The sequence below is a fragment of the Gopherus flavomarginatus genome, chromosome 4 (genome assembly GCF_025201925.1).
Source record: "Gopherus flavomarginatus isolate rGopFla2 chromosome 4, rGopFla2.mat.asm, whole genome shotgun sequence".
In the NCBI taxonomy this organism is placed as follows: Eukaryota; Metazoa; Chordata; order Testudines; family Testudinidae; genus Gopherus; species Gopherus flavomarginatus.
This window is the reverse complement of record NC_066620.1, coordinates 134,756,904-134,782,700: the sequence shown is the minus strand read 5'-3', so window position 1 is coordinate 134,782,700 and position 25,797 is coordinate 134,756,904. Positions and strand designations below refer to the sequence as shown.

Genomic DNA, 25,797 nt, shown 5'->3' with positions numbered 1-25,797 from the left:
GGGAAGTAATTTTCTACCAGGTCAGATTGGTAGAGACCCTGGGTTTTTTCACCTTCCTCTGCAGCGTGGAGCATGGGTCACTGGCAGGTTTAAATTAGTGTAAATGGTGAATTCTCTGTAACTTGACATCTTTAAGCCATTATTTGAGGACTTCAGTAACTCAGCCAGAGGTTATGGATCTATTACAGGGGTGCGTGGGTGGGGTTCTTAAAGTCTATGAGTCTATACATACAGCTCTCTGGTTTTGATGGTAGTTAGTCTGGATTGGAGCCTAGAGGCAAGAGAAACTAGAGCGATCCAGAATGCTTCCTCTGGACTAGTGAAAGCCATTTTTCTGCTTTACATCCTTTCATACACATATGCAGCCTCAAAATATTGGACACAAGTGTATTATTTCCCACTTTTCACCCCATCATGCAAGGCACTGTGACAATTCTGAGGCCTGATCCAAAACCCGTTCAAACCAATGGAAGCCTTTCCATTGATTTGAATAGGCTTTGGATCAGGTCCCTGTTGTTCAAAATTAAAGAGGGCCTCGGAGTGCGGGCTTTCTATTTATGCTTTGTAGCAGGTTCTAAGACAACATGGAGATGGGCACCATTGGAAGAACCTAGTTCAATAGTTCTCAAAATGTGTATACTCTTGATGGTCCAATTTTGGAAAGAGCTGAACTACTCTATTAGCAGGTTGAAAAATAACAAAGCTTGGTCATGAAAAATGTCAACAACTTTCAACCAGCTTTACTAAAAATACATTAAATAACTTCCCAGTATTTATCTTCCACAACTGCAACTGCTTGGAATGGGAGGGGACATGGTCTGTGCTGGTGTGGAGGTGAGGCACTAGGAGACTCTCTTGAGTTGTGGTCCACACTATGAAAATGTTGTAGGTTTGTACCATGCCTAGCCCTGGCCTCCAGGCACTACTGCAATACAAATATTAAGTACTACTGATAAGGTTTGAAGATCTCCGACTTAAATAGATAGATGGAATTACCATTAACAGCACCCAGAGTCTGCTGTCCACAAGCCTCTCACTTGCACTGGGATAAATTAGAAGTAATTACCCTGAAGTCAATGAGAATTACACCAGTATAAACCCGATGCAAGTGATGGGAGAATTAGGCCCAGAATTCTTCATTACTGATAAATCACAAAGATTTATCAAGGTCTCTATTTACATTTCCATTTACTATTCTATGGACCTACAATATTTCAAACTTAGATTACAGTGTTATTCACCACACTCAGTAAATAGTACATTTAAGTTTGACTGATTTAATGGGTGTTCATTGGTGATTTTGGCTCAGACAAAGTGGTATTAGCCTGAAGCAAAGCCTAAGGCTAAAAGCATCATGTGAGAGCAAAAAACATTAACCTGCCCCTCAACCACCTCATTATTACATTTATATTCCTGTCAACCATCTCATGGGATATTGGAAACATACTGGAGAAGGGATTGTTATTTTTATATTCACTTGGAAATAAAAAAGAAAATATTAGAGAAAAATAAATAGAAGAAAAAGACATTACGAAGTATAAATTCTAGAGAGATGAGCCACATGGGGTTTTTTCCATCTCAAAATGTTATATTGCTGTAGGACCAGAGTAAAGTTTTATACTAAAAGGAGGGAGAACATGTTTATTCAGGTGCTGGCTAAAAGAGTAAATTAATTACAGAATAAAAATCTTTTATCAGCTTTCTAATATTATCTAAAAATTTGACAGTACAAAACTGTTAGGCTTGAGTGTTTGTCCTGTGGTAAGATCTCAGCCATCTATTAAACAATTTGGAGTTAGTAAGTTGGCTGCTTCCCCGTTTACCTTTCAATTTCCCCATTTTTAGCAATGTTCCCAGTTCTCGAAATGATCTAATATATTTTCAACACTAATTACTCTTAGGGTGAAATTCACTTCCCCTTCCTGATTACTAGGGCTTGGTGCAGAGAATTCTGCAAGGAATAGCAAATATAGAATCCATTCCCTCAACCCAGTGGTGAACTTTGGGGCTGCAGTACAGACCTCCTGCAGTTGATATTTAATCCTATTATCTGGAATAGCAGCTGCTAAGTCTTCATGCCTCTTCTGTAGGAATTTGGGGCTGCTGGAGCCATATAAATGCAGATCAATTGCCTCCCCCGTGGATGGCCCCAACAGCTGCTCCAAACCAGGGCTGATATGGAGCCCCACGTTTTCAGTGCCCAGGGAATGAAGTACCATCCTTGCACAGCCATCCACACATGCTGACTCCTATAGAAGCAGGGCCGGCTCCAGTGTTTTTGCTGCCCCAAGCGGCCAAAAAAAAAAAAAAAAGCTGCGATCGGCACTCTACCACCGCCGCTTCTTCGGCGGCAATTCAGTGGCAAGTCCTACCCTCTCGGAGGGACTGAGGGATCCACTGCTGAATTGCCACCGAAGAGCTGGACATGCTGCCCCTCTCCGTTGGCCGCCCCAGGCACTTGCTTGCTGCACTGGTGCCTGGAGCCGGCCCTGTATAGAAGAGCAGCAGAGACATATGTGGTTAGAGGGCCTTGCATGGACATCTCTGTGAACTTCATCCTGAATAAAGAAACGAGTTTCCACGATCTTCTGGGGATTTTTCTTAGTGTGCCTTTCCACTCCTGCACCAGAGCAGTTGAAGGCATTGCACGTGGTGGAGCAGTGCTTTATAGATTCCAGAAATGTTTTTCCAGCTGTTACTTTGTGACCTTCTTTCATTTTATTTCTGAGTATTCAAAGTTGACAATTTTTGTCATGTTCTCAAGGTGCTTAAAATGTTCCTCACTTTTGATATTTTGAAAGGCTGCAGTAGCAGCAGTTTGAGGCAAAAGTTCATGCTGTTTTCATGAGGAAACAATGGTCTCCTTGTGGTGTGAATGGCTTACAGGTCAGAAAGGAAAATCACCAGCTTTAGGAAGCTGTTACAGTCAGAAACACAGAGAGCTACACCTACGTAATTTAACTGTTGTTTCTAGTCCCTTAGGGTATGGCTATACTTACAGCTGTGCAGCACTGGGAGTTACAGCTGTCTTTGTACAGCTGTGTAGGGAAAGCGCTGCAGAGTGGCCACACTGACAGCTACCAGCGCTGCAGTGTGGCCACATTTGCAGCATTTGCAGCACTGTTGGGAGTGGTGCATTGTGGGCAGCTATCCCACAGAGCACCTCATCCCATTTTGGCGCCGTGGGTTGTGGGAAGGGGATGGAAGGGTGCAGGTCATTCCGCTTCCTGTCCCAACGCCCCGTGGTGCATCGCTTCAGATCCCAGCAGTCACTGTTTTTCCGTCCATGTTTGGTGCCATTGTGAGTTTCCCAACGGTTTCTGTGCAGCGCGATTTCTGTGGGAAATGGAGCCCAAGCTGCTGAGGACTTTGCTGATGAGTGTCGCCAGCACATCACGTTTGGCAGTGGAGCTATTCCTTCAGCTCCAAAGTGACAGTGAGGAGTCCGACGATGAGATCGAGTCGCCTGACGCGTATGACACTAAATTGCTTGTGGCATTAACGGAAAAGCTCAGCACCGTGGAACACCGCTTTTGGGCTCAGGAAACAAACACTGAGTGGTGGGATCACATCATCATGGAAGTCTGGGATGACAAGCAGTGGCTGCAGAACTTTCGGATGAGAAAAGCCACTTTCATGACACTGTGTGCTGAGCTCGCCCCTACCCTGTGGCGCAGGGACACGAGATTGAGAGCTGCCCTGTCAGTGGAGAAGCAGGTGGCTATTGCAATCTGGAAGCTGGCAACTCCAGACAGGTACCGATCGGTCGCGAACCAGTTTGGAGTGGAAAAGTCGACCGTTGGAATCGTGTTGATGCAAGTTTGCAGGGCCATTAATTGCATCCTGCTAAGAAGAACCGTGACTCTGGGGAATGTGCAGGACATTGTGGAGGGCTTTGCACAAATGGGTTTCCCTAACTGTGGAGGGGCGATAGATGAGACGCATATTCCTATTCTGGCACCACCCCACCTAGCATCCGAGTACATTAATCGAAAGGGGTATTTCTCTATGGTTCTCCAGGCGCTTGTGGATTACCGTGAGCGTTTCATTGACATTTACACAGGCTGGCCTGGAAAGGTGCATGACGCATGCATCTTTCGGAACAGTGGTCTGTTCAGGAAGCTGCAGGCCGGGACTTTTTTCCCAGACCAGAAGATCACAGTAGGGGACATTGAAATGCCTATTGTGACCCTTGGAGACCCCGCTTACCCGTTAATGCCTTGGCTCATGAAACCGTATACAGGGAAGCTTGACAGGAGCAAGGACCGGTTCAACTACAGGCTGAGCCGGTGCCGAATGACTGTGGAGTGTGCTTTTGGCCATTTAAAAGTGCACTGGAGATCTCTGTACAGGAAGCTAGACTTGGGGGAAAGCAGCATCCCTGCGGTTATATCCGCGTGCTGTACCCTCCATAATATTTGTGAAGGGAAGGGTGAAACATTCAATCAGGAATGGACCTCCGAGGTTCAACACCTGGAGGCTGAATTTGCACAGCCAGAGAGTAGGGCTACTAGAGAGGCCCAGCACAGGGCTACAAGGATTAGGGATGCCTTGAGGGAGGAATTTGAGACTGAAAGCCAACAGTAATGTTTGGTGCCTTGCACGGGAGTGAAGTGCAGTGGTTACAATGATTTGCAGTGCCTGTTTTTTTCCTGGGCTACAGTATCTTTCACTTTCTGCATTAATAAAAACTGTTTTAAAAGCCAAGAATTCATTTATTGAAAAGAAAATAACTTTCTTGACAGACACACAACATTTTGGGAACCTAAAAGGGCAGGGGGGTGGGGTGGTGAACTGTACAGTCAGAGGTTTGAATACGTCCTATCTGGAGTGCTGTGCAATAACTGCTGCACTTCAGGATGAAAATGCTGCATGGTGATGGGGGTTGAGTGCAGAGGGTAAGGGTCGTAGTTCTCAGGGCTGGTAGGGGAACGTACAGGTGTTGGGGGCAGCTGGTGGTGATAAGAACCTGGATGCTGGAGAAGGGGGTTTTGGCTGACATTGGGGCACAAGGGAAAGAGCTTTGGGACTGGGGGTGAGGGCAGCATGGTAGTGCTCTGCCTGCATGGCTATGAGTGACTGGATAAAGTCCGTTTGGTGTGCCAGGATGCTTATCAGCTGCTTCGTGCTTTTCTTCTTAGCCACTGCCTTTCTCCTGCTTTCTCTTTCCCTCCAGTCCTGCATTTTTTCCCTCCAGTCCTGCAGTTTTTTACTGTCTCTGGCAGACTGATTCATAACTGCTTTCACCATGTCTTCTTTGCTTTTTCGTGGCTTCTTCCTCAGGTTTTGTAGCCTCTGAGCAGTCACTGATACGGCCAGTCGAGTATTCAAGGACACTGTTGTTAGAAAGACAAAAATTGAAACATTTAACAGAGGCAGCATTGTGTATAATCACAGTGAAGGAGTTTACAGTCTCACTTTAGCATACTTTCCACATACCAAACAGAGCACACAGAACCCACAGCAGTGACGAAATGGTGAGTGAGGGGGAATGATTGCAGGAGTTAATTAATCCTGGAAGATATCTCGCGGCTGCGCGTCACCTGGGAAGGGGGAATGAATCTTGCTGCTGCGGGTCACCTGGGAAAGGGAATGAATCTTGCTGCTGCGGGTCACCTGGGAAGGGGGAATGATTTATTCAGGGCACTGCAGGGGGTTCTGTGCATTGGGGAAAGCAAAATGCTGCAGGGGAACCAACACTGAACAGTCTCCCAACATTTTCCACAGGACTTAATCCTGGAAGATATCTTGCTGCTGCAGGTCACCTGGGAAGAGCGGGAGGGTCTTCTACAGCAATGCGGATTCCGCCCTGGCCCCTATGCAGCTTGCCTGTGTGCAGCAATAGTCCCCCCACCCCTCGCGGCACAGTGGCGTGGACGCGTTAGCCTGACTGGGACAAGGACCACAGTGGCTCTCCCTATAAACTTGCGCAAGTGCATTGCCCACGCTCTGGCAGAAACTTTTGAAGAGATTACCGAGGCCGATTACTGCGACATGATAGACCACATCAATGGGCTATTCCACATCTAGGCATGCATGCACGCAGCCCTAACCCCCCCTTCTCCCGAAACATTTCCATCCTGAAAATAAAAGCTGCTTCTCCTTCACCAACAAGTTCCAGCTGCTGCGATTGGCTACCTTCCTCCTGGCTTGAGAAGAGCTCCTGGCTGCATGCCTCCTGGGACTCCGGGGTGTCTCCCCCCACCCCAGTACCCTCACTCTCAGTTTCCTACCTTCCTCCCCTCTCCCGCCTACCCCCCCGCTCTGAAGTGTCCATCATGGTCGTCGGATTTGCAGTGGGGTCACCCCCAAGTATCGCGTCCAGCTCTTTGTAAAAACGGCAGGTCGTGGGGGCAGCACCTGAGCGGTGGTTTCCCTCGCGGGCTTTGCACTAGGCACTCTGCAGCTCCTTTACTTTAACCCTGCACTGCACCGCATCCCGGTCATGGCCCCTTTCCAGCATGGCCCTTGAGATCTGCCCATAGGTATCGTAATTCCTACGGCTGGAGTGCAGCTGTGACTGCACAGCTTCCTCCCCCCAAACACTGATGAGGTCCATCAACTCGCCATTGCTCCATGCTGGGGCTCGCTTGGTGCGTGGAGGCATGGTCACTGATTGATTGCACTCCACACCTGGCTGAGCAAACAGGAAGGGGATTTTTTAAATTCCCGGGGCATTTAAAGGGCGGGTCACCTGAGGCCAGGGCAGTAGAGTACGAACTGATGAGCAGAGTGGCTGAACAGGCATTCTGGGATACCTCCAAATACCTCGGAGGCCAGTTACAGCGCTTTTGGTGGCCACACTTGTGGAGCAGCGCTGGTGATGCAGCGCTGCAATCCTTATACCTGAGGCAGAGCAGGAGTACAGCCAGCGCTGCAGCCAGGGAGATGCAGCGCTGTATGTGCCTTGCAAGTGTGGACGGTGAGTAAGTTGCAGCACTGTAAACCCACCACCAGCGCTGCAACTCTCCAGTGTAGCCAAGCCCTTAGTTTTTCCCTGCTAAATTTCATGATGTATGAATGTTTTGATAAAGGAAACTTTAATAACACATAGCATGAAAGATCTTGACCCCGGTTTCGTTGAAGTCAATGGCAAACCTGTAGTTGGCCCACATGAATTAAGTTGAAGGCTGGAGGGTAAAATTTTCAGAAGTGCCTGAATGATGGAGGAGCCTCAGTCTCATTAACTTTCAGTGGAATTTAAGCTCCTAAGTCATTTAGGTGCTGTTGAAAAATCTACCCTTGATCGAGTTCCTTGTGGGCTAGTATCTGAATCACAAAAACTGCTAATCAGAGTGAACCCCCTTTTTTAGCAGTTCTGACTCTCCCTCGCCCTCTAGTCTCTTTATGCCATGTCTTTCTAGCCTCTCATCTTATAAACACATCAAATCCGACAATGGAATGATCATTTCTTTAGGGGTGTTTCCAAAATAAGTTTTGAAGTGAATGTATAAGTGGCTGGATGGATAAGCTGGAATTTCTGTTTCTCAGAGGGGGAAATTCTTCCCTGTCCCTGCAAGGATGCCAGGAAATTGTACGGGGGCTGTGAACTCCTCTGTGCTGTAGAACTGTGCTCTGCATAATTTGCTTATAACCTGCCCCTCTGGGGATAGGGCAGGGCCATGGATTCACAAGTAAGAAATAAGTTCCATTGGCCAAGTCTCTTTGAGGGAAGGAAGTGCAACAGACATAAGGGCTACTACAGGAGAAGCTACGGAGTGGCTCCTCTGTTCATCCACAGCCCAAAGGAAGGATTCTTTCCCCTCAAATCCTGGGGAACCAGCTAGCATGTAGACCAGTTACTTGGGCTGAATCCTGTGATGTGCATTTTGGTTCACAGTGCAGTTTCAAGGATTAGCATCTAAGGGGCAAAGAACAGTGATGTAAATTGCATGCACTCTGCCAAGCTAGCCTGAGAGCAGCGCTTGTACAACTGTCTTAGACTCTTCCAGTCCAGGAGACAGACATTCAAAATCATTCCAGCACTTGGTCATTCTTCCTGCCAAGTTGTCCTGCTGACAGTATTTAACCACCCCCAGCTTCCGCCCAGCTATCTTTACATCTTCAGCAAGCTATTATTTTATTATTTTTAGGGTATTTTCTCTTCTAGAAGTATATGAGCCTCACATGAAAGAGTAAGGTTTAGATGCCATTACTAATTGCATTCTATAATATTTTAGATAGGAAGATGTCTGGTACTTTCTTCTTGGTGAATGCCACTACACACTACATTCATTTTCCCTGAAGTCTTGCTTTCCAAATACTGTGAGCTTCACCGGTGGTTTCAGATCCAAAGTTCTTACTTCAGTTTCAAAGCCTCAGACTGGAGTTGGAAAAAACAGAGCTCAGCTGTTTATATACAAAATCAGATATGCAGCCATTGTGATGAAATAAGAACCAACCTAGATTTCCACTGGGTATTCGCATAGCTTACATTCATTGCTTTTGACTGGAAACATTAAAAGAGCCTCCCTCCTCCCCCCTATAAAGAAACACAAGGGCTTTGAATAGAGTAAGTTTTAAATACCACAAATGACAAGTGCAGTCATTCAAAAATGAAATCAATTTATCATTAGCCATTAATTACCAAATAGCTCTATTCTCTCCTTATGCTTCATGTAGCATAGACTTTTGCCTAATTAGAATGAAAAATTGAAACAGAGTGGGTCTCACATTTAATGACCTCTCAGAAAACTGTGGTAAAGATTTGAAGAGAAGAGAGTGAGGAGAGTCACATCACCAACAGGATATGGGAGTTGTATAAAATGAGGAGAAAGAAAAAAATCAATCCTCATATTCTTCCTCTTTAAAATGTATGTCTGTATAGTATATAATGTAATATCTAGACTTTAAAATTGTCACAGGACAGTTTTAAATTACAGGCCACTGCAATGCTCTATCTTGTAAACTGTTTCATGCAAAGCTACAAATAATGTAATAACATGTTTGCATTCACACCTAATATGATTTCAAACTGTATTATAACCACATTCCTAAAGCGTGCTAGAATCTGCTTTAGGATCCTTTTATAGCAGTATTTCAGCTGAAATCGTTATTTAAAAAATATCCCTAGCCTCATTGGACAGGGAAACCCTGCTACAATCTGCCTTGCAATCACGATGTTGGAAAATGGTGATCAAATATGGAGAACTGTGCTGAATGACTGCTTTAGAATATGCCTGTTGCCAGAATTGTTCAACTCATAGTATTGACAGGACTTCAGGCCATATCTCACTTTAATTACAGCTGAGTCAGAGGGCTTGGTTACACTCATGTTGAAACCAGGTTCTGTGAATTGGTAGTAATTGTAATGTACACAAGGCCTTAGATACACAATGGGAGTTCTTGGGTTACATACCAACATTGAGAAGATATGCCACACATTCAGATTCTTATAAGTAATTCATGTCACTGAATAGATAGCAGTAGGAAAATAGCTGAAATAACATTACAGCAGGCAAATACTTTAAAAAACATTAGTTATATACCTATGCACAAATATGTGTATCCACTTCATTATCTTAAACAGACATTATGAATTAGATTGTCAGTGGGCACAAATCAGCGTAGCTCCACTGGAGCTACGCCGGTTCACACCAGCTTAGTGGCCTCGGTGTGGTTCCTAGTGAAGGCGCACACACACACACACACACACACACACACTCTCTCTCTCTCTCTCTCTCTCTCTCTCCCACAACCACCCTTCTCTGTTAGCCTCAGCTAAGAAGCCAAATGCTGGTGGAGTACAGAGTCTGAAGGGCCCTCTGTCCCCTAGAGTTGCTCCCTTTAGCTGAGGTTTGAGACACATCGGCAGGGTATGGAAAGGAAGCCTTGAGCTGCCACTGGCTAGGCTGTATCTATCCTGTCAATAACTAGGAGACCTAAATTTCCAGGGTTGTCAGTCTAGCTCCTTTCATAATAACTAAATTCACTGGAAAGAATAAAACATCATTAAAATAAACAGAAATCTATGAATTACAGGTCAGCTGTATGGGAAAATCCTGATTTTTTTTATTATTCCCTCCATTTTATTTGCCATTGTCTCTGGGCTGAGCATGTTCACCCCGTCTTTCCCTCTTCTGCATCACTCCAACCCAGCTCACCTGTGCAGACACCTTCACGAGCTCCAGTCCCTCAGCAATACAGGGCAAGCTATACAAACAGCAACTAACATATTTCAGTGCCCTAGTTTGTACTGCTTAATACTCATTTTTCATCGGAATCAGGAAACACTGAAAGGAAATTTTAGTGTGCTGGAGTGATCTTTCTGTCAGCCAAACTGCTGTATGTTTGTTTACGAACAGTTCAATGGCATCTTTCCAATTTGACTCGAGGCTTTCTTACCACAAATGCAGCTTTCAACTGGAATCCTCTAGTGAGGTGCCTAGGGTCATGGTTGAAGTGCCAGCACAAAATTCAGAGTTGTTATTATTTGCATTGTGATATTGTCTGATAGAGCGTGATTAGGGCATTGGGCTCCTGTTGTGCTAGCTGCTTCTGTGTGTACACACACATGATGAAGAGATTCTTACTCCTGAGGACATTCTGCACCAAAAAATTAAAAATGTGTGCACTATATTTTAAAGTTCTGCACGTTTTATTTGTCAACATGGCAGTGGGGAGCACAGGCCACTGGCTGCACGAAAGTGGGAGATCACCCTGCAGACTCCCTACCTCTCACCTTGGGGACACAGACTCAGTGGTGAGGCTGCACCTGACCCTGACACAGCACAAGGCCTGGGCCTACCCCCAAAACACCGTGGGGTCCTGCTTCTCTGCACCAGGCGCACCAGGTATGGGGCAGGCAGGCTCAACCAGGCAGGATCTAAGTGTGGAGGGGCTAAGTGTGGGGGGATCCAGGTGTGGGGTGAGAGGATTCTGTGTGGGACAATCTGGGTGCAGTGGGTGTCTAGGTGTGGGGGATCTGGATGCACAGAGACTTGTTGGGGGGGGGGGTTCCAGGTGCAGGGGCAATTGGACTCTATTGGGGCTTCTAGGTGAAAGTGGTTGGGGCTCAGCAGAGGGGTCTGAGTCTGGGGGTCTCAGCAGGGGGAGTATGAGTGCTGGGGAAGTGGGGTTTGGTAGGGTGGGTGTCTGGGTGCAGCTAATTGGGGGTCAGTGGTGTGGGGGGTCTGGATGTAAGGGCTCAAGGTGGTGCAGGGGGTGAGGCATCAGGGTGGGGGTTTGAATGCAGGGAGCTCAGTGCAAGGTGGTCTGGGTGCAGGGGTGGGAGTCTGGAGGCAAGGGGTCTGGGTGCATGGGGACTCCAGATGCAGGAGTTGAGGTTCAGTGGGGTAGGGTTCAGGTATGGAAGACTGGGGGGGGTTGGGTGTACGGGGTGAGGCTTGGCAGGGGTGTCTGTGTACTGGACGTCCAGAAGCACAGGGGTTGGGTGGATGGGTGAGCAGCTCTCTGTACAGTGACCCCTCCCCCTGCAGCTGAGGAGCGATGGGGGCAGGAAGCAAGGGAGGATGCTGAGCTTCCTGCAGCTGGGGGAGGTTTCTCAGGGTGGATCTGACACAGCCTCAGCCACTCCTTGCAAGGGAAGAGGAAGTCTCGTCCTCTCCTGCCTCCAGCCCAGCTGGGACTAGCAGCTGATCCCAGTTCATGGTAGGAGCCACTGGCTGGGGTGTCTCCAGCCCTGTGGTGGTTATCTCTCCACCGGCTACTTTGGGTGCCTGAAACGATGTACCTGCACAGCTAGGGAGTGATGTGTGACTGCTTTTTCAGCTTCCCTTTGCTTCCCTATCAGAAAGTCATTTTTCTGTGGGGAAGCAAAGAAATCTGTGGGGGACATGAATTCTGTGCATGCACATTGGCGCAGAATTCCTCCAGGAGTAAGAGACGGCCCTGGGCCCAAAGAGTGTATAATCTAAGGTTTGGGTCATGCAAGTGATTCTGCCTGGGTGCAGGCACATGCAGCCTCCAGCATCACGTCTTATCTGTGGTACCATAACTCACCAAGAAGAAGTTACTTCCCTGTTAGACTTTCCTCCTATGGCAGTCAGGCTCATGGGAATAACTTTGGTGATGTCTCCCTGATACATCAAAATGGGCCTGAGCTCAGTCAGCTGGGGAAGAATTTTAAGGGAGCTATAGGGCCAAGAGATATTTATCTTGGCTGGCAGCTCCGTAACAGAACTCAGCCAGGGAGAAAAAAAGGGGCCCATTTTAGCAAAAGCTTTAGCCATTTTACTTTTCCAAAACCTACTGGTGATGCGGAGTACGAGAGCCCTCACTTTGTTTGATGACGACCTCTGCAACAGCAGTGGGACCTCCTAACACTCTTCTCTGGTTGGAGGTTGGAGACCCTTCACTGCTGATTATGGTGAGCAGCAGAGACACCCCTCACATGCAAAATAGACTTCCCCCCACAGACAGCCCACATGCTTCTCCTTTTGAGCTGTGCATGGCACTTCCTTTGCAATTGCTCCGTAACTCCTGAGCAAGTAGGGCTGCTTTTTGTCCATCAGAAAGGCCAGTTTGTCTCCTCAAGAGCCTGCTGTGAAGGCATCACACACAGCCTAGAGGGCCACTGGTCAGGGCCTTCTGTACTTTCTGGCATGGTGTACCTAACTTCTGTGGCAAGATTCCCCAGTTTATCAGCACAATTGGTTCTGCAGTATACTTGCTATTCTGTGCATAAGAAAATATCTGAAAAATGAGGTGTATTGAATTATATGCAACAGTCCTGATTGTGACTTATTTGAATATTTACTAGACACTTCTATATGTGACCAGTTCTCTGTGCATTTCAAGCCACCTACTACTTTCTAGTTTGCTGCAGGATCCAGTATTGACAGAATGCAAAAATTGGGGGCCTTGTTGACAAACGTACAACCAGACTCCCTTTTGGTTGCTGGGAAGGTGTTCGTGAGAGGGTAGTGGCCTTTCTGGCTACTGTGGAAGAGTGAGGGAGGCCCCTGTCTTCTCTCTTTGTATGTTCTGGGAGAGTGGTGGGTAGCTTTGTGTGGGGAGGGAGAGGGAAGGAGCTGGGGCCCTGATTTGGGTTAAAGGAAAGACAACCATGGGTGACAATGGGAGGGCAAGGTACTGGGCCAAGTGAGGTTTAGAAAATCTGCAGGGTACATATAACTGGAGCAGTGTTGGCAAGTTAGGCTTCCAGGATGATTATTTAATAACTTAATGAGAGGGGAAAAACTGGCCTGTAGAATTCAAGATTCATTCCTCCTGTCAGAAGCCAAGCTGATTGGGTAGCTACTTCTCATAGTTCAGGCACTCTTATGCAGTGTGGGGCATGGTCAAAGGAAACAGCTAGATCCTTCCTGTGAGTGGAAGGAAAAGGCAGACAAGGTGCCAGAATGAAATTATCAGGCACCAACACAGGATTTGTGTGGCTAGGTGGAGATGCTAGAGCAGAGGTGGCCCATGGGCCACATCTGGCCCGTGGGACCCTGCTGCCCGGCCCCTGAGCTCCTGGCCCGGGAGGCTAGTCCCCAGCCCCTACCCTGCTCTTCCTCCTCCCCTGCAGCCTCAGCTCACTGCACAGCCCGGGTCTGACCTGGTGCTCTGTGCTGCATGGTGGCGTCGCTGGCTCCAGCCAGGCGGCACGTCTGCCTGTCCTGGTACGCTGGGTGGCACGGCTGTAGCGCCATCAGCCACCGGTGCTCCAGGCAGCGCGGTAAGGGAGCAGGGAGCAGGGGGGGTTGGATAGAGGGCAGGGGAGTTCGGGGTGGTCATCAGATTGCAAGGGTGTGGATAGTGGATGGATCAGTCAGAGGACTGGGGGGACAGGAGGGTTGAATGGGGGCAGCGGTCCCAGAGGGGCAGTCAGGAAGGAGAGGGGGTTGGATGTGGCAGCGGGGGGCAGTCAGGGGCAGGAGTTCTGGGGGCGAACAGGGAGCAGGGATGGTTGGATGGGGCGGGGGTCCCAGAGGGGGCAGTCAGGAATGAGAGGAGGGGTTAGATGGGGCGGCAGGGGGCAGTCAAGGGTGGGGGATCTGGGGACAGTCAGGGGACAGGGAGTGGGGGAGTGGATGGGGCAGGAGTCCCAGGGGGGCCATCAGTGGGCGAGAAGCAGGTCAGATAGGGGGCCAGGCCACGCCTGGCTGTTTGGGGAGGCACAGCGTACATACAAATCCATACAATTTTGGAAACCCGATGTGGCCCTCAGGCCAAAAAGTTTGCCCATCTCTGTGCTAGAGGCACCTCACCCAACTGGCCTAATCTGTAAACAATTCTGTGGCTTCAGAATTATAGAGATCAACAGAGCCTTCTGCAGTGGGCTCTAAATGTTACTATTGTTATTTATTATTTGTAGTGCAATAGTCCTTTAGAAGCCCTGGTTGGGGACTGGGGCCTTATTGTGCTAGGCACTCTATGCATATAACATAAATACAGTGCCCCAAAGGGTTTGCCATCTGAGTGAAATCCTGGCTCCACTGACTTCAATAGTTTATTGTTCACATCAGTGGAGCCAGGATTCACCCTAGCTGTATACAACAGAGATACAGGGGGAGCACAAGGTAACCTGTAAATGTAGTTAAATGTGTGATATTATTCCAAAATACTTTGACAGGCTGCAGCCTTTTGCTGTTGCCATGTTTGATAAAGGCGCAATCCTGAGGGCCTCACTTAGACAATCTCGCACTGATATCAGTGTATGTGTTTCCCTGACCAAGGAAGGAAATTTTGTTACCCATTGTCTGGTTTTGGAGAAGCAGAAAAGCAGATCATCTTTCCCCTTATGGTCCCTTTCTTCTCTCTGTCTAAGCTCTACAACGGAGCTGCCATTGATGCAAAATACTGTGGAAGCATGGGATAACGCCTGGATACTCTTTTTAATTGTGGCTGTGTTGTTTGAGTCTTACTAATGTGTGATTTCTCTTAGGCTGATGCAAATATCTCCACAGACAGAGAAGTTTTAGCAAACGTGTTTCTTAATGTAATAGCGTCTGATACTAGGTTATTGCCTAGAGGTTAGTGGTGGGCTACACTAATGGATGAACTTCACTCCTGCATTTGGCAGCTGATTAAAATATTAATTATTCTGGGCCCAGGGCTATAAGCATATCCATTTAAGAGCAGCAGAATGTGTACATTGTGCTTGTGTAGGTAACCTCATGGCAAATTTTGGACTCCACTTTGGATGTTTCTATCAAAATAAAGGCTTGACTGCCAACATGAATAGCTTTCTTTCTGTTCTGGAGAAATACAAGATGGAAAGAGTTATAGGATCCCACAGCTCTGTTTTTTTTCATGTTCCCATACCAAGAGAGAGTAGTATTTCTGCTGATGCAGTGTCTTCCGAGTGGTCTAGTGGTGTAGAATGCCACACATTTCACAGGAAAAGGTTGAATGATATCAAGCCATTGGAGCTGATAAGTAGTACATTGGCATCCTGCCACTAAAATATAAGTACATTAAATGTACTAAAGGAAATGTTCATTCTGTTGTTTAGAATTGGACATGCCCCAGTAAGGTAAATTTAATCTTCCTGAGGGTTGCTGTGTTACAGTCAAATGGGATATGCATTTATCTCATTTCTGATCTTTCTGTCATTCACGTCTTATATTATGGCATTTGAGATATGAAATGTTCTAACTGGATCTAGGGATTGATGCTGGAAGGATATTTAAAGGGAGATGAAGGCGCTCAAGAGGCAGTGAGCGCCTTGTAAGATCAGACTATTCATCACCATAATTTTCATTATCACACATTGTTCATTAGGCACTAATTTGATGGCCTCACATCCCTTTTTATTAGAAATTTGCAAATAGAAAATGCACCTGGAAATGGTGGTTTGTAGAGGTTTGTTGGGAAAGGTTACATATATAATCATTTTAGCATTTTGCTTTGCATTCCCTTATGTTAGCCTGATAAACTGAATTTTATATCTGTAGAACTCTGTGCAGCTACTTAGAAAATATTCTGGCCCTGCTTCTGACCCTACTGAAATCAATGGCAGAACTCCCACTGATTTCATCGCAAGCAGAGGCTAGCACTGAGGGCCTGACCTAAAGCCCATTGAAGTAAATGGGAGTCTTTACATTGTCTTCCATGGGCATTGAATCAGGCCATAAGAACTTGATCCTGCAGCATTAAATCACATGAGCAATCCCACGGAGGACTGTGGGACTACTCGCCTGCATAAGGATTACAGCATTTTACACACAGCTGTTAAAAAACATTCGGTAGCAATTTAATTCCTCACTTGACTGTGCAATAAAGGGAAAAGATAATGCAATAAAAAAAGAAAATGAAAAGAGGGCACACAGATTTCAAGCATCTTGTAAAAATTATCACAGAGGATCAATCCATAATGCAAGTTCCTTTTTGTTAAAATGACACTTGCTGTATATTTCACAGGTAGGAAAATGTTATTTTATAGAACTGAAAGATATATATGTTTCACCTAGCTATCACATCTTAAGTAATCAGCATTGGCTCTTGGAAGAAATCTGCAATTACTTTGAGCATGTCATTAGTTAGATGTAAAATGAATGATATTGCTCTGTTTTATTACCCTGAGTGATATAGCCACTGGTATCATAAATTCATTGACCTCATCTTAAATGATCAATCCTGTAAGACAGACTTGATGCATTAATTCTTAAGTGACATTTTTCTCCTCCAGTAATTTCCCCCCCTTTGAAGGATTATTTTTCTCCATTTTTAGCATGATATTCTAGGATGTAATTTTACCAATAGGTCACACACACTTTTCTCCCTCCCCACAAAGTATTTCAGATAGGCAGATATCAGTCACCTTAACCTAAACACTTTGGGATGTTGCATAAAATCAGTTAGATAATTATGAGACATTGGTCTATTTAGAACATTCACAGGAACAGAAATATTCCACCTAACTTTTGTGCCTTTAATTTTATCTGATGATAAAATATACTAAATGGGCTGCGATCAATGTGTGAGTGAGGCAGACTGGCTTGAGCATTTCGTATACCTCAGTGAGTGATTGAAAACAGGAGAAATCAGTAGAAAATTTCTAAGCAGGATTTCTAAATATTTTAGCAGAGAAGAGAAAAGATTTGTTAACTGCAGATGCTATAGGAACCCTTTGAAGACAAACAAATCAATACGGCAATAAAACACTGACATATTTCAGTGAACTCTTCAACTGATAACCAATAAAATTAAACGATTAGAAAGATGCCAGGAGTTTTCTGATGTATTTTTTCTTTTAATCTGTTTAGCTAAAGCCACTGAGCTCTTCAGTAGAAAGATAAGCTTTTTTTTTATCTTTTCCTATTTTTCTCAATTATTTCTTTGCCTACAGTCTTGAAGTCTTTAGGAGTAGATTGTTGCTTTACAATATGCCCTGAATAAGGGTCAGCACATAGCTACACCATCCCAGGAGCAGATCAGAGAGGGAGTTGTGACGTGGAGTCCTGTTTTCTCCCTTGCTCCATTGGGTGGAGGAGGAAGTATTCTTCTGCTGATCTAGATCAGTAGCAGATTACAATCCCTCTGCATTAGCTCAACTCTGCTGAGAAGTGCATTGGGAGTAGAGACAGAATCAATGTTCTCCTCACCTATCTGTGCAGGAGAGGGAGTAGTGCCCTCCCCAAGCTGTAGCCCATGGGAAGTGTAGCCTGCCTGGGAGATTAAGGAGGCACCTTACTCCTTTACACCTAATACTATACATGGAATGTGAATACTATTTTGGCTAACTCTACATCAAAAATTACCTTGGGCCAAATCTTGCAGGTGTTATTGAGGAAGAGCTCCTATTAACTGAAGTGCAGACTCAGAGCCAAATCCTCTCTCCTTCCTGAAAAACTGTAAGGGCCAAAGAAGCCTCAGGTTCAGTTTGTGGGGTTTCACTGGATCATCCTGATGGGGGACAGGGTTTAGCCCCAATACTCGGCACTACTTCCCAGCCCCCATTTGCCCATTTGGCACTATGGTTCCCTTAGCTTTTATATGCTTTTCCATGGCACCTACTCCTGTTTGGGGGTGAGGAACGCCCATCCCAGCGAAGCAATCAGTACACTGTAGGAATCCCAGTTGCTCTGAGGAAATGGGGATAATGACCTATGTTGAGTTCATCACTCAGCTCTTTCTTGGCAGCTATCTACCCCCTTCCCAGTAACCACAGCTCCCCATTCAGTACAAGGGATTTCTGGAGCTAGGGGGAAGTTGTGGTTTGTGCCCAACTTTCTTCCCGCTTCAGAAAATTGCCCCATTTTGCCGGTATCCTCTGTGGGAATGTGAAGAGGGCAAAATACGGCCAGATCCTCAGGTGGTATAAATCAATGTAACACTTTTGACTTCTATAGAGCTACACTGGTTTATACTGGCTGACCATCTGGCCTATTGATTTCTAGACTTCAGAGGTGAGTAGTAGTCAAAGGATCATTTAGTTTAATTCTTTTAAAATCTTTGAGTCAGGATGAAAACCTCATGAGTGAATAAAAAGAGAGCAAGAGAGTGCATGAGAGAAAGAGAGAGAGAAAAATGATGACTAAAAAGAGATAACCAAATAGCTGCATAGTTAAAAAAATACTATAGTATGTAGATGTGTGTATGTGTGTGTATGTATATGTGTGTGTGTGTATATATATATATATATATATATATATATATGAATACTCTAAAATGTCACCACTGTTTATATTGAAAGAAAGCTGAGAGTTAAATGAGATGAGTAATCAAATGCCTGACATATGTTGTTTTGAATTGTTTATATGGCCAATAGTTATTAAAATTAATTATCTTTTTAAAGCTGCCATTTCACAGTGATATTCTTTTCTTTTTTTTAATAAATATATATATATATATGTAAAGACAGTCATCTTAAAAAAGCTGTTTGGAAAAGTAAGAATACACCCAATATAGTACTGTATTCTGACATGGTCAGAGGCTCAACGTACTGATTATAGAGAGCGCTAAAATGTCTGTGTATGGAATATTTTGAGAACTCAAGTAAATGACAAAAAATGGTGGGAGGGCTTGTGTATGTAAAATTCTGTCAAAAAGTAAGGCACTGAAAAATCTGACATCTGTTTATCTGTTTATAGCTATGGCAAGATTACTCATATTAATTCTTGTTTAAAATGCCATATGAAGGAACGGCATTTGTGCAAACAAGAATCATATTTGAATTGTAGATCATGTCTTCACCATCTGTGAGAGCTGTTGGTGTTGCAAAATTAATGTGTTAATGAAATCACAATAATTTCTCTGAAGTAATGGATTCTGAAGCCTAGAGTGACTATTTTTTGAACTTTGGTGTCTAGTGGTTTACAACTGGGAAAGCCTTTCACAGTTTAATTAGTTCTGCAGCCTTACTTTAAAAAAAAAAAATTGGCAATGCCTTCATCACACCAGTCATAGCGCAGAAAAGAATAAAATGAAAAAAAAAAAAAGAGCCTGTAATACTAACTTTTTGCTATAGTATTTGAAAAGTTGCTAAATAAGACTTCGTCTGCCAAGAAGTTTTACACAAAGTGACTAGTGAACAAGAGTGGGCAAACAGCTCAGAAAATAATTCCAGCTTGTCGAAACATCACAAGTTGGGAATATCTGAACCTTATAGAGATTTCATGACTATTTCCAAGTTTCTGTTTGGAACGCTTAGCAAATGATGTATGGTGCTTTTGCTTTTTGATACCATTTAAAATACGTCTCCCTTTCCAACTTATTATCTAACACAGTTAATAATGTAAAATGTTACAAGGTGCTGTAGCTTAGCAGACGTTGTTTGCAGTCATTTTTGTGGAACTTTCTGGGATCCTTTTCAAATTGTTTCTTGATCGTATTTACTGTGCAGCAACTCAACATGTCAAAGAACACGTAGGTTATGTACCATGTAGGTACATAGCCACATATGCGTGCATGAGCACACGCGCGCGCGCACACACACACACACACACAGAGGCAGATCTTCAGCTGGCTTAAGTTGTCATAGAAGCTATGTCTAAGAAGTCAGTGAAGCTATGCCAATTTACAGCAGCTGAAGATCTCCTCCACAGTATGTATATATAATATTTAATGTACTGTATAAGACAAATTTAAGAATAGGAGGGCCATAAAAGTTTGGGACATTTAGTTCAGTTATATTCTGATGTAAAAAAAAGAAAATGTAATTTTCACACGATATTTCTAATTTGTCCCAGTTAGAGAAATAAATCAGATATTTAGAAAGCACTGAAAAATGACTATTAAAATTACATCAAAAAGAGAAGATCACTTTTCTTACCTGTTTTGATTTTGTTACTGTGTTGTAGGTATGTGACTGGTGTAAGCACATAAGACACACAAAAGAGTATCTGGATTTTGGGGACGGGGAACGAAGGCTTCAGTTCTGCAGTGCAAAATGTCTCAATCAGTACAAAATGGACATTTTCTACAAAGAGACACAGGCCAATCTTCCAGCTGGACTGTGCAGCACATTACATCCTCCAATCGAAAATAAAGCAGAAGGCACTGGGGTACAGCTGCTGACTCCAGATTCTTGGAATATACCGCTAGCAGATGCTCGGAGAAAGGCCCCATCCCCAGTGTCTGCAGCTGGCCAAATTCAAGGCCCTGGACCATCAGCGTCTACCACTGCCTCTCCGTCTGACACTGCCAACTGCTCTGTCACTAAAATCCCCACGCCAGTTCCCAAACCTATTCCTATCAATGAGAATCCAAATATTCCACCAATTTCTGTTCAGCCACCTGCTAGCATTGTGCCTCCAATTGGTGTCCCACCTCGAAGTCCTCCCATGGTGATGACAAACCGGGGGCCAGTTCCTCTGCCCATATTCATGGAACAGCAAATTATGCAGCAAATCCGTCCACCATTTATTCGAGGGCCGCCTCATCATGCCTCGAATCCTAACAGCCCTTTGTCCAATCCAATGATTCCTGGAATTGGTCCGCCACCAGGTGGTCCCAGAAATATGGGTCCCACCTCCAGCCCCATGCACAGGCCAATGCTATCACCTCATATTCATCCGCCAACAACACCTACCATGCCTGGCAATCCCCCAGGGTTACTACCGCCTCCTCCTCCAGGAGCTCCTTTAACTAGCCTTCCCTTTCCCCCTGTCAGCATGATGCCAAATGGTCCTATGCCTATGCCACAGATGATGAACTTTGGATTGCCATCTCTTGCCCCACTTGTGCCACCCCCAACCCTCTTAGTGCCATATCCTGTCATTGTTCCTTTGCCTGTACCTATCCCTATTCCCATTCCCATCCCTCACATCAATGATTCCAAGCCCCCCAATGGCTTCTCCAGCAATGGTGAAAACTTCATTCCAAGTACCTCCAGTGATGCAGCCGGGGCAAAGCCAACAAATAATTCTACGTCCCCTAGAGATTCAAAGCAAGGGCCTTCTAAATCCTCCGACTCGTCACCTAGCTGTTCAGGCCAGTCCTTAAATCAAGCTCAAGTGGTTCAAGAGCATTGTCGAAATGAAGTTGTTGATTTGACTGTCAGACCTAGTAGTCCAATGAACAGTAAATTTAGTTTTTCTAGTGTACTACAGGGTCCACAGGATGGTGTGATAGACCTAACTGTTGGGCACAGGTCTAGGCTACACAATGTTATCCACAGGGCTTTACATGCTCAAGTAAAAGTTGAACGTGAACCTAACAGTGTTGTAAATTTGGCTTTTAGTAGCTCAGATAAAAGGAACTGCAACCACTGCAGGGACAGTTGCAGCCCAATTGAAACAAAAATGTTACCTTGCAGCGACCCAGCTCACTGTGGTCCTGTCTCACTGGCCTCTGGCACTTCAGGACTAGAAACTAATGCAGCAGTTTGCAATGTCATTGTGAATGGCACAAAGAGCACAGAGGGTTCTAAGAACTCAGAACAATCCCCAGAGCAGAAAAAGCCTCAACCGCAAGAAGAGCCAGCAGTGAGTGAGTTGGAATCTGTTAAGGAGAACAACTGTGCATCAAACTGCCACCTAGAAGGAGACGCTGGCAAGAAGATTGGGGAAGAGCCCCTCACTGTGGGAGACAAGCAAGACCCCAACCTTAACAACCCTGCAGATGAGGACCATGCGTATGCTTTGCGGATGCTGCCCAAGACAGGTTGTGTGATCCAGCCTGTGCCAAAACCAGCAGAAAAGACTGCTATAGCACCATGTATAATCTCAACACCAATACTCAGCACAGGGCCAGAGGATCTGGAGCCACCATTGAAAAGGAGGTGTCTCCGAATTCGAAATCAGAATAAGTAAAGGTTTGTGTAACCACTACTGCCTTCTGTGTGAATAGAATGAATATCAGTGTTTTCAGGTATAAGTCAAACTCATATGGATATGGCTTTTGTAAAACAAAGATAGAGATTCCAATTTATTAACAAAAAAAGAGAAAATATTATTATTTATGTTTTTAATATTGTCTTTGTCTTGTATCATCTTTGTATCTGTCAATCCTCCACCCCATCGGCAGTCTCTTCAGCTTTGTGCTCACAGAACATTCCGTTATGGTGCTGGCTGTGAAGTTCTTGTGTTGTGTATGTCTGAACTAGTGGATCTCTGCCTATCACAACTTCTAGGTCTGAGCAGTCAATCTGGTTTTAAATATTTAACCCAGCTGGATACCAGCAAGTCATGTCCTCATGACCACAGTGTTTAATTATCGTCATTCCCCCTCAGCAGAGCAGACCAACTCCACTGCTTGCTGCTAGTTCAGTGCATGATTACTCATTGTTTTGGTTAACCACAATCATATTACTCCAACCTGCATTCAGAGTAATACACTGACTTCAGGCTGGCACTGTTGGAGTTAAAAGCCGTGTAGGCCCTGGCTATGGTCCAGAGTTCTTTCTTGAGATTTGCTCCAGTGGGTGTCTGTGCTTAGACACCATCTCCCATTGGGGATCTTACCATCTTGTCTCAGGTTAATAGCCAGTGATGTTTATGTCCTGGTGGGCTTTAGGATAAAAAATAAATATATGGAGATATACCTTTCTCATAGAGCTGGATGGGACCCTGAAAGGTCATTGAGTCCAGCCCCCTGCCTTCACCAGCAGGTCCAAGTACTGATTTTGCCCCAAATCCCTAAGTGGCCCCCTCAAGGATTGAACTCAACCCTGGGTTTAGCAGGCCAATGCTCAAATCACTGAGCTATCCCTCCCCCCCTGTGGATCTCTGCTCCCTTCCCCCACGTGGAACTCTGCTCCCTTAAGCCCAGATGCCTGTCTCAGTCCATCTCTCTCACTTCTAGAAGCATTTTAGCGCTTTTTTGTCAAATTTATATTTTTTATTATGGTCCCTGACTGAGGCCAGAGGGCTCTACTACAATATAAACAGTAAATAATAATTTCACCCCCCCGAGGTGAAACAGCGATCCAGAGGCAAAAAAGTTATGCAACCCATTCCCTTCAACCCCTCAATTCACTGAGTCCTGGTGACAAAACAGTACCTTTATAAAATTAATACTTTAATATATGTCTATTCTTGCTTCAACCGTGCGTGCACAAATGTGATTGCATTTCCCTTAGATAAATGAGATTGGAGAGGTTCTTTAAGAAAAAAAAGGAGCGGTGAGTGTTACAAGAACCCATTCAGAAATCAAATACTGATGATTTGCCGGATATGGGTTGGTGACATGCCAAATTTTATTACAATCTGTAGAGTATTCCATAACCTCCAGTAAATCATATTTTGTGCTGTCCATTGTAGTACAATAGTGACTCACAGAAGTTGCCATTAACAGCTCAGTATCCATTAACAATTAACATGTTGTGGTACCTGGGATACTGCAATATTCCTCTATGCTAATAATAGAGAATAAGTGCACAATCACAGACACTGTGATGTGATAAATGCTAACAGAATCAGCTCTCCTTTTGCTCACACAGAGTACTTATTTACTTATTTTAATGTCCACACTCATTCAGTGAAATTGAACCTCTATCCTATGCTCCAGGCACACACTGACATTTAAAAATACACTTATTAAATAGACTACACCTGTAAGTTTCTTGGACCAATAATTAACATATATAATAACTCAGAAGCTGAAAACATATTTAAGATCTTTCAGTCCCTCACAGCTAGGGAAAACAAATGGACCTTGCAATATGCATATTATATTACCTTGCTATTAAAGCATCAAGATCCTTGCTGCAAACACTCCTGTGCTATGCTCAGAGCTCATATCATAGTAAATACTGTTCAAGCCAAACTGTATAATCATACACACAACTTTGCTTTATATGGGAACAGTGCTTTGATCTATAGGGAACACTGCTGTTTGACTATCTCCCTATTAATTATTATCAGACTAACCCATGCCTGTTTGCATTAATCCCATTTACCTCAATCCACAATGTCTATACCATGTTTATACCTAAGCTCAATTCACTTTAGTTTAACATCAGTCAGACTACGGCACTCTAAGCTCAGAAAGCTCTGGCTTCATTCAGATGTTTATCTGTTTGTGATGCTGACACTATTGTATGTGACATACCTTTGCATATAATATTCCACACAGAAACTGGACAACCTGAGCTCAGACAGACAGCACCCAAAAGACAAAAAAAGGATGGTTCATGAGTCAGTTGTTGTTTCCCCCACTTCTTAAATTCATCAAGCATCAGCATGTCTAGCATTGAAAACTATCAGTTCAATTACAGAATGAGTAATCATTTTCTTGTTCACAAAGATGTGTATATATAGTTTGGTATTTCTTTGTTTCTTTGTTTTTGTCACTTATTTTACTGGTAGGTTTTCAGTGACTTAAAAAAAAAGTTGCACAAAAGAAATGCAAAGGCAGAATCTTTATGTATTTCCAACGAAAGAACATAGCCCCAAACACCCTATAGAAGAAAAGGATGTGAATAGTCACCTCCCGCCAAATGACGCCATGGTCTCTGTGAAATGCCAGTGGGTGCTAAAACACACAAACCTGATACTAAGTTTGAGATTATTTGAATATTTCGCATCACATAGAACCCAATAATGGGGCTAACTCTCCTTTGCCACTGCAAATAAAAAGACAGCAATCCCACAAGGGGTGATGTCAGGTCTGTGGCAGCTCCCCAGTCCCATTTCCCCCCCTTCTTCCTCCCCCTGCCTCCAATGTCAAGAAGCCCCTCTGTGAACATTCCACAGGGGTGATCTTCTGTGGGTACAGAGTGGTTGAGCATGGAGATACAAGACATTGCTGCCCAGCCTCCAACCCCATGCCCCATGGGCAATCACTGCATATGTTACTGTTGATACCATAATCTTTAGCTTAATTCTTCCTTCTCACTATGAATCCCGACTCCCCAGCAACAGATGACAGTGGGAGGCCATGGCAGTTCAGCTCCTCCAGAAGGCATGCTAGCAAAGGCCTGGAGGATGCTGCTTCCATGGCTGTGGTTTAACTTGAATAGCACTGTTGGATTTAAAAGGAAGACAGGCCAGGAATATATTTGCAACCAACTTCTCGAGCGTTTTTCTGATAGCTGTCTGTGGGTGTGAACAGAAGGCAATTCTAAGGCACATGGTCTCTGTGCTGATGAGCCTAGCCACAAGCTCTTTTGCCTAACCCCCTTACCTGTTCCATGGTGAGGGTAGAGATAAACCCCCGCCTCCCCTGGCAATGGAATGAGGAAATGCCACACGTACAGATGAACACACTCAATTTCCCGGTCCCCGTGCAGGAATAAGCAACATGGGAGGATTTGGTCCCTTATTTTTGATGACCTGAGCCCTGGCAGTTTAATTATTATGCTGGTCCCAGAATCTCATTAACTTGTTAGAAGAAACGATCCTGAAAGTTCTCTCTCCCTCTGGCTCCCCTAATTGGGAAATCTGAAATATGTAACTTTTCCTGAATTTAGTTTCCTATCAAATTGTATTTATTGATGGAAATGAT

The 25,797-nt window shown here is 44.7% G+C and overlaps 1 protein-coding gene across 2 annotated transcripts in view; it reads left to right on the top strand.

Moving 5' to 3' along the window:
• The window catches only part of SOBP (sine oculis binding protein homolog), a 143,615-nt gene that overhangs the window by 103,976 nt on the left and 13,842 nt on the right, over window positions 1-25,797 (top strand). For both annotated transcript variants that reach the window (XM_050951355.1, XM_050951353.1), the window contains one exon: window positions 20,211-22,165. In XM_050951355.1, coding sequence (XP_050807312.1) covers window positions 20,211-22,163 — 1,953 coding nt within the window. In that variant the 3' untranslated portion in view covers window positions 22,164-22,165. The remainder of the gene's footprint in view (window positions 1-20,210; window positions 22,166-25,797) is intronic.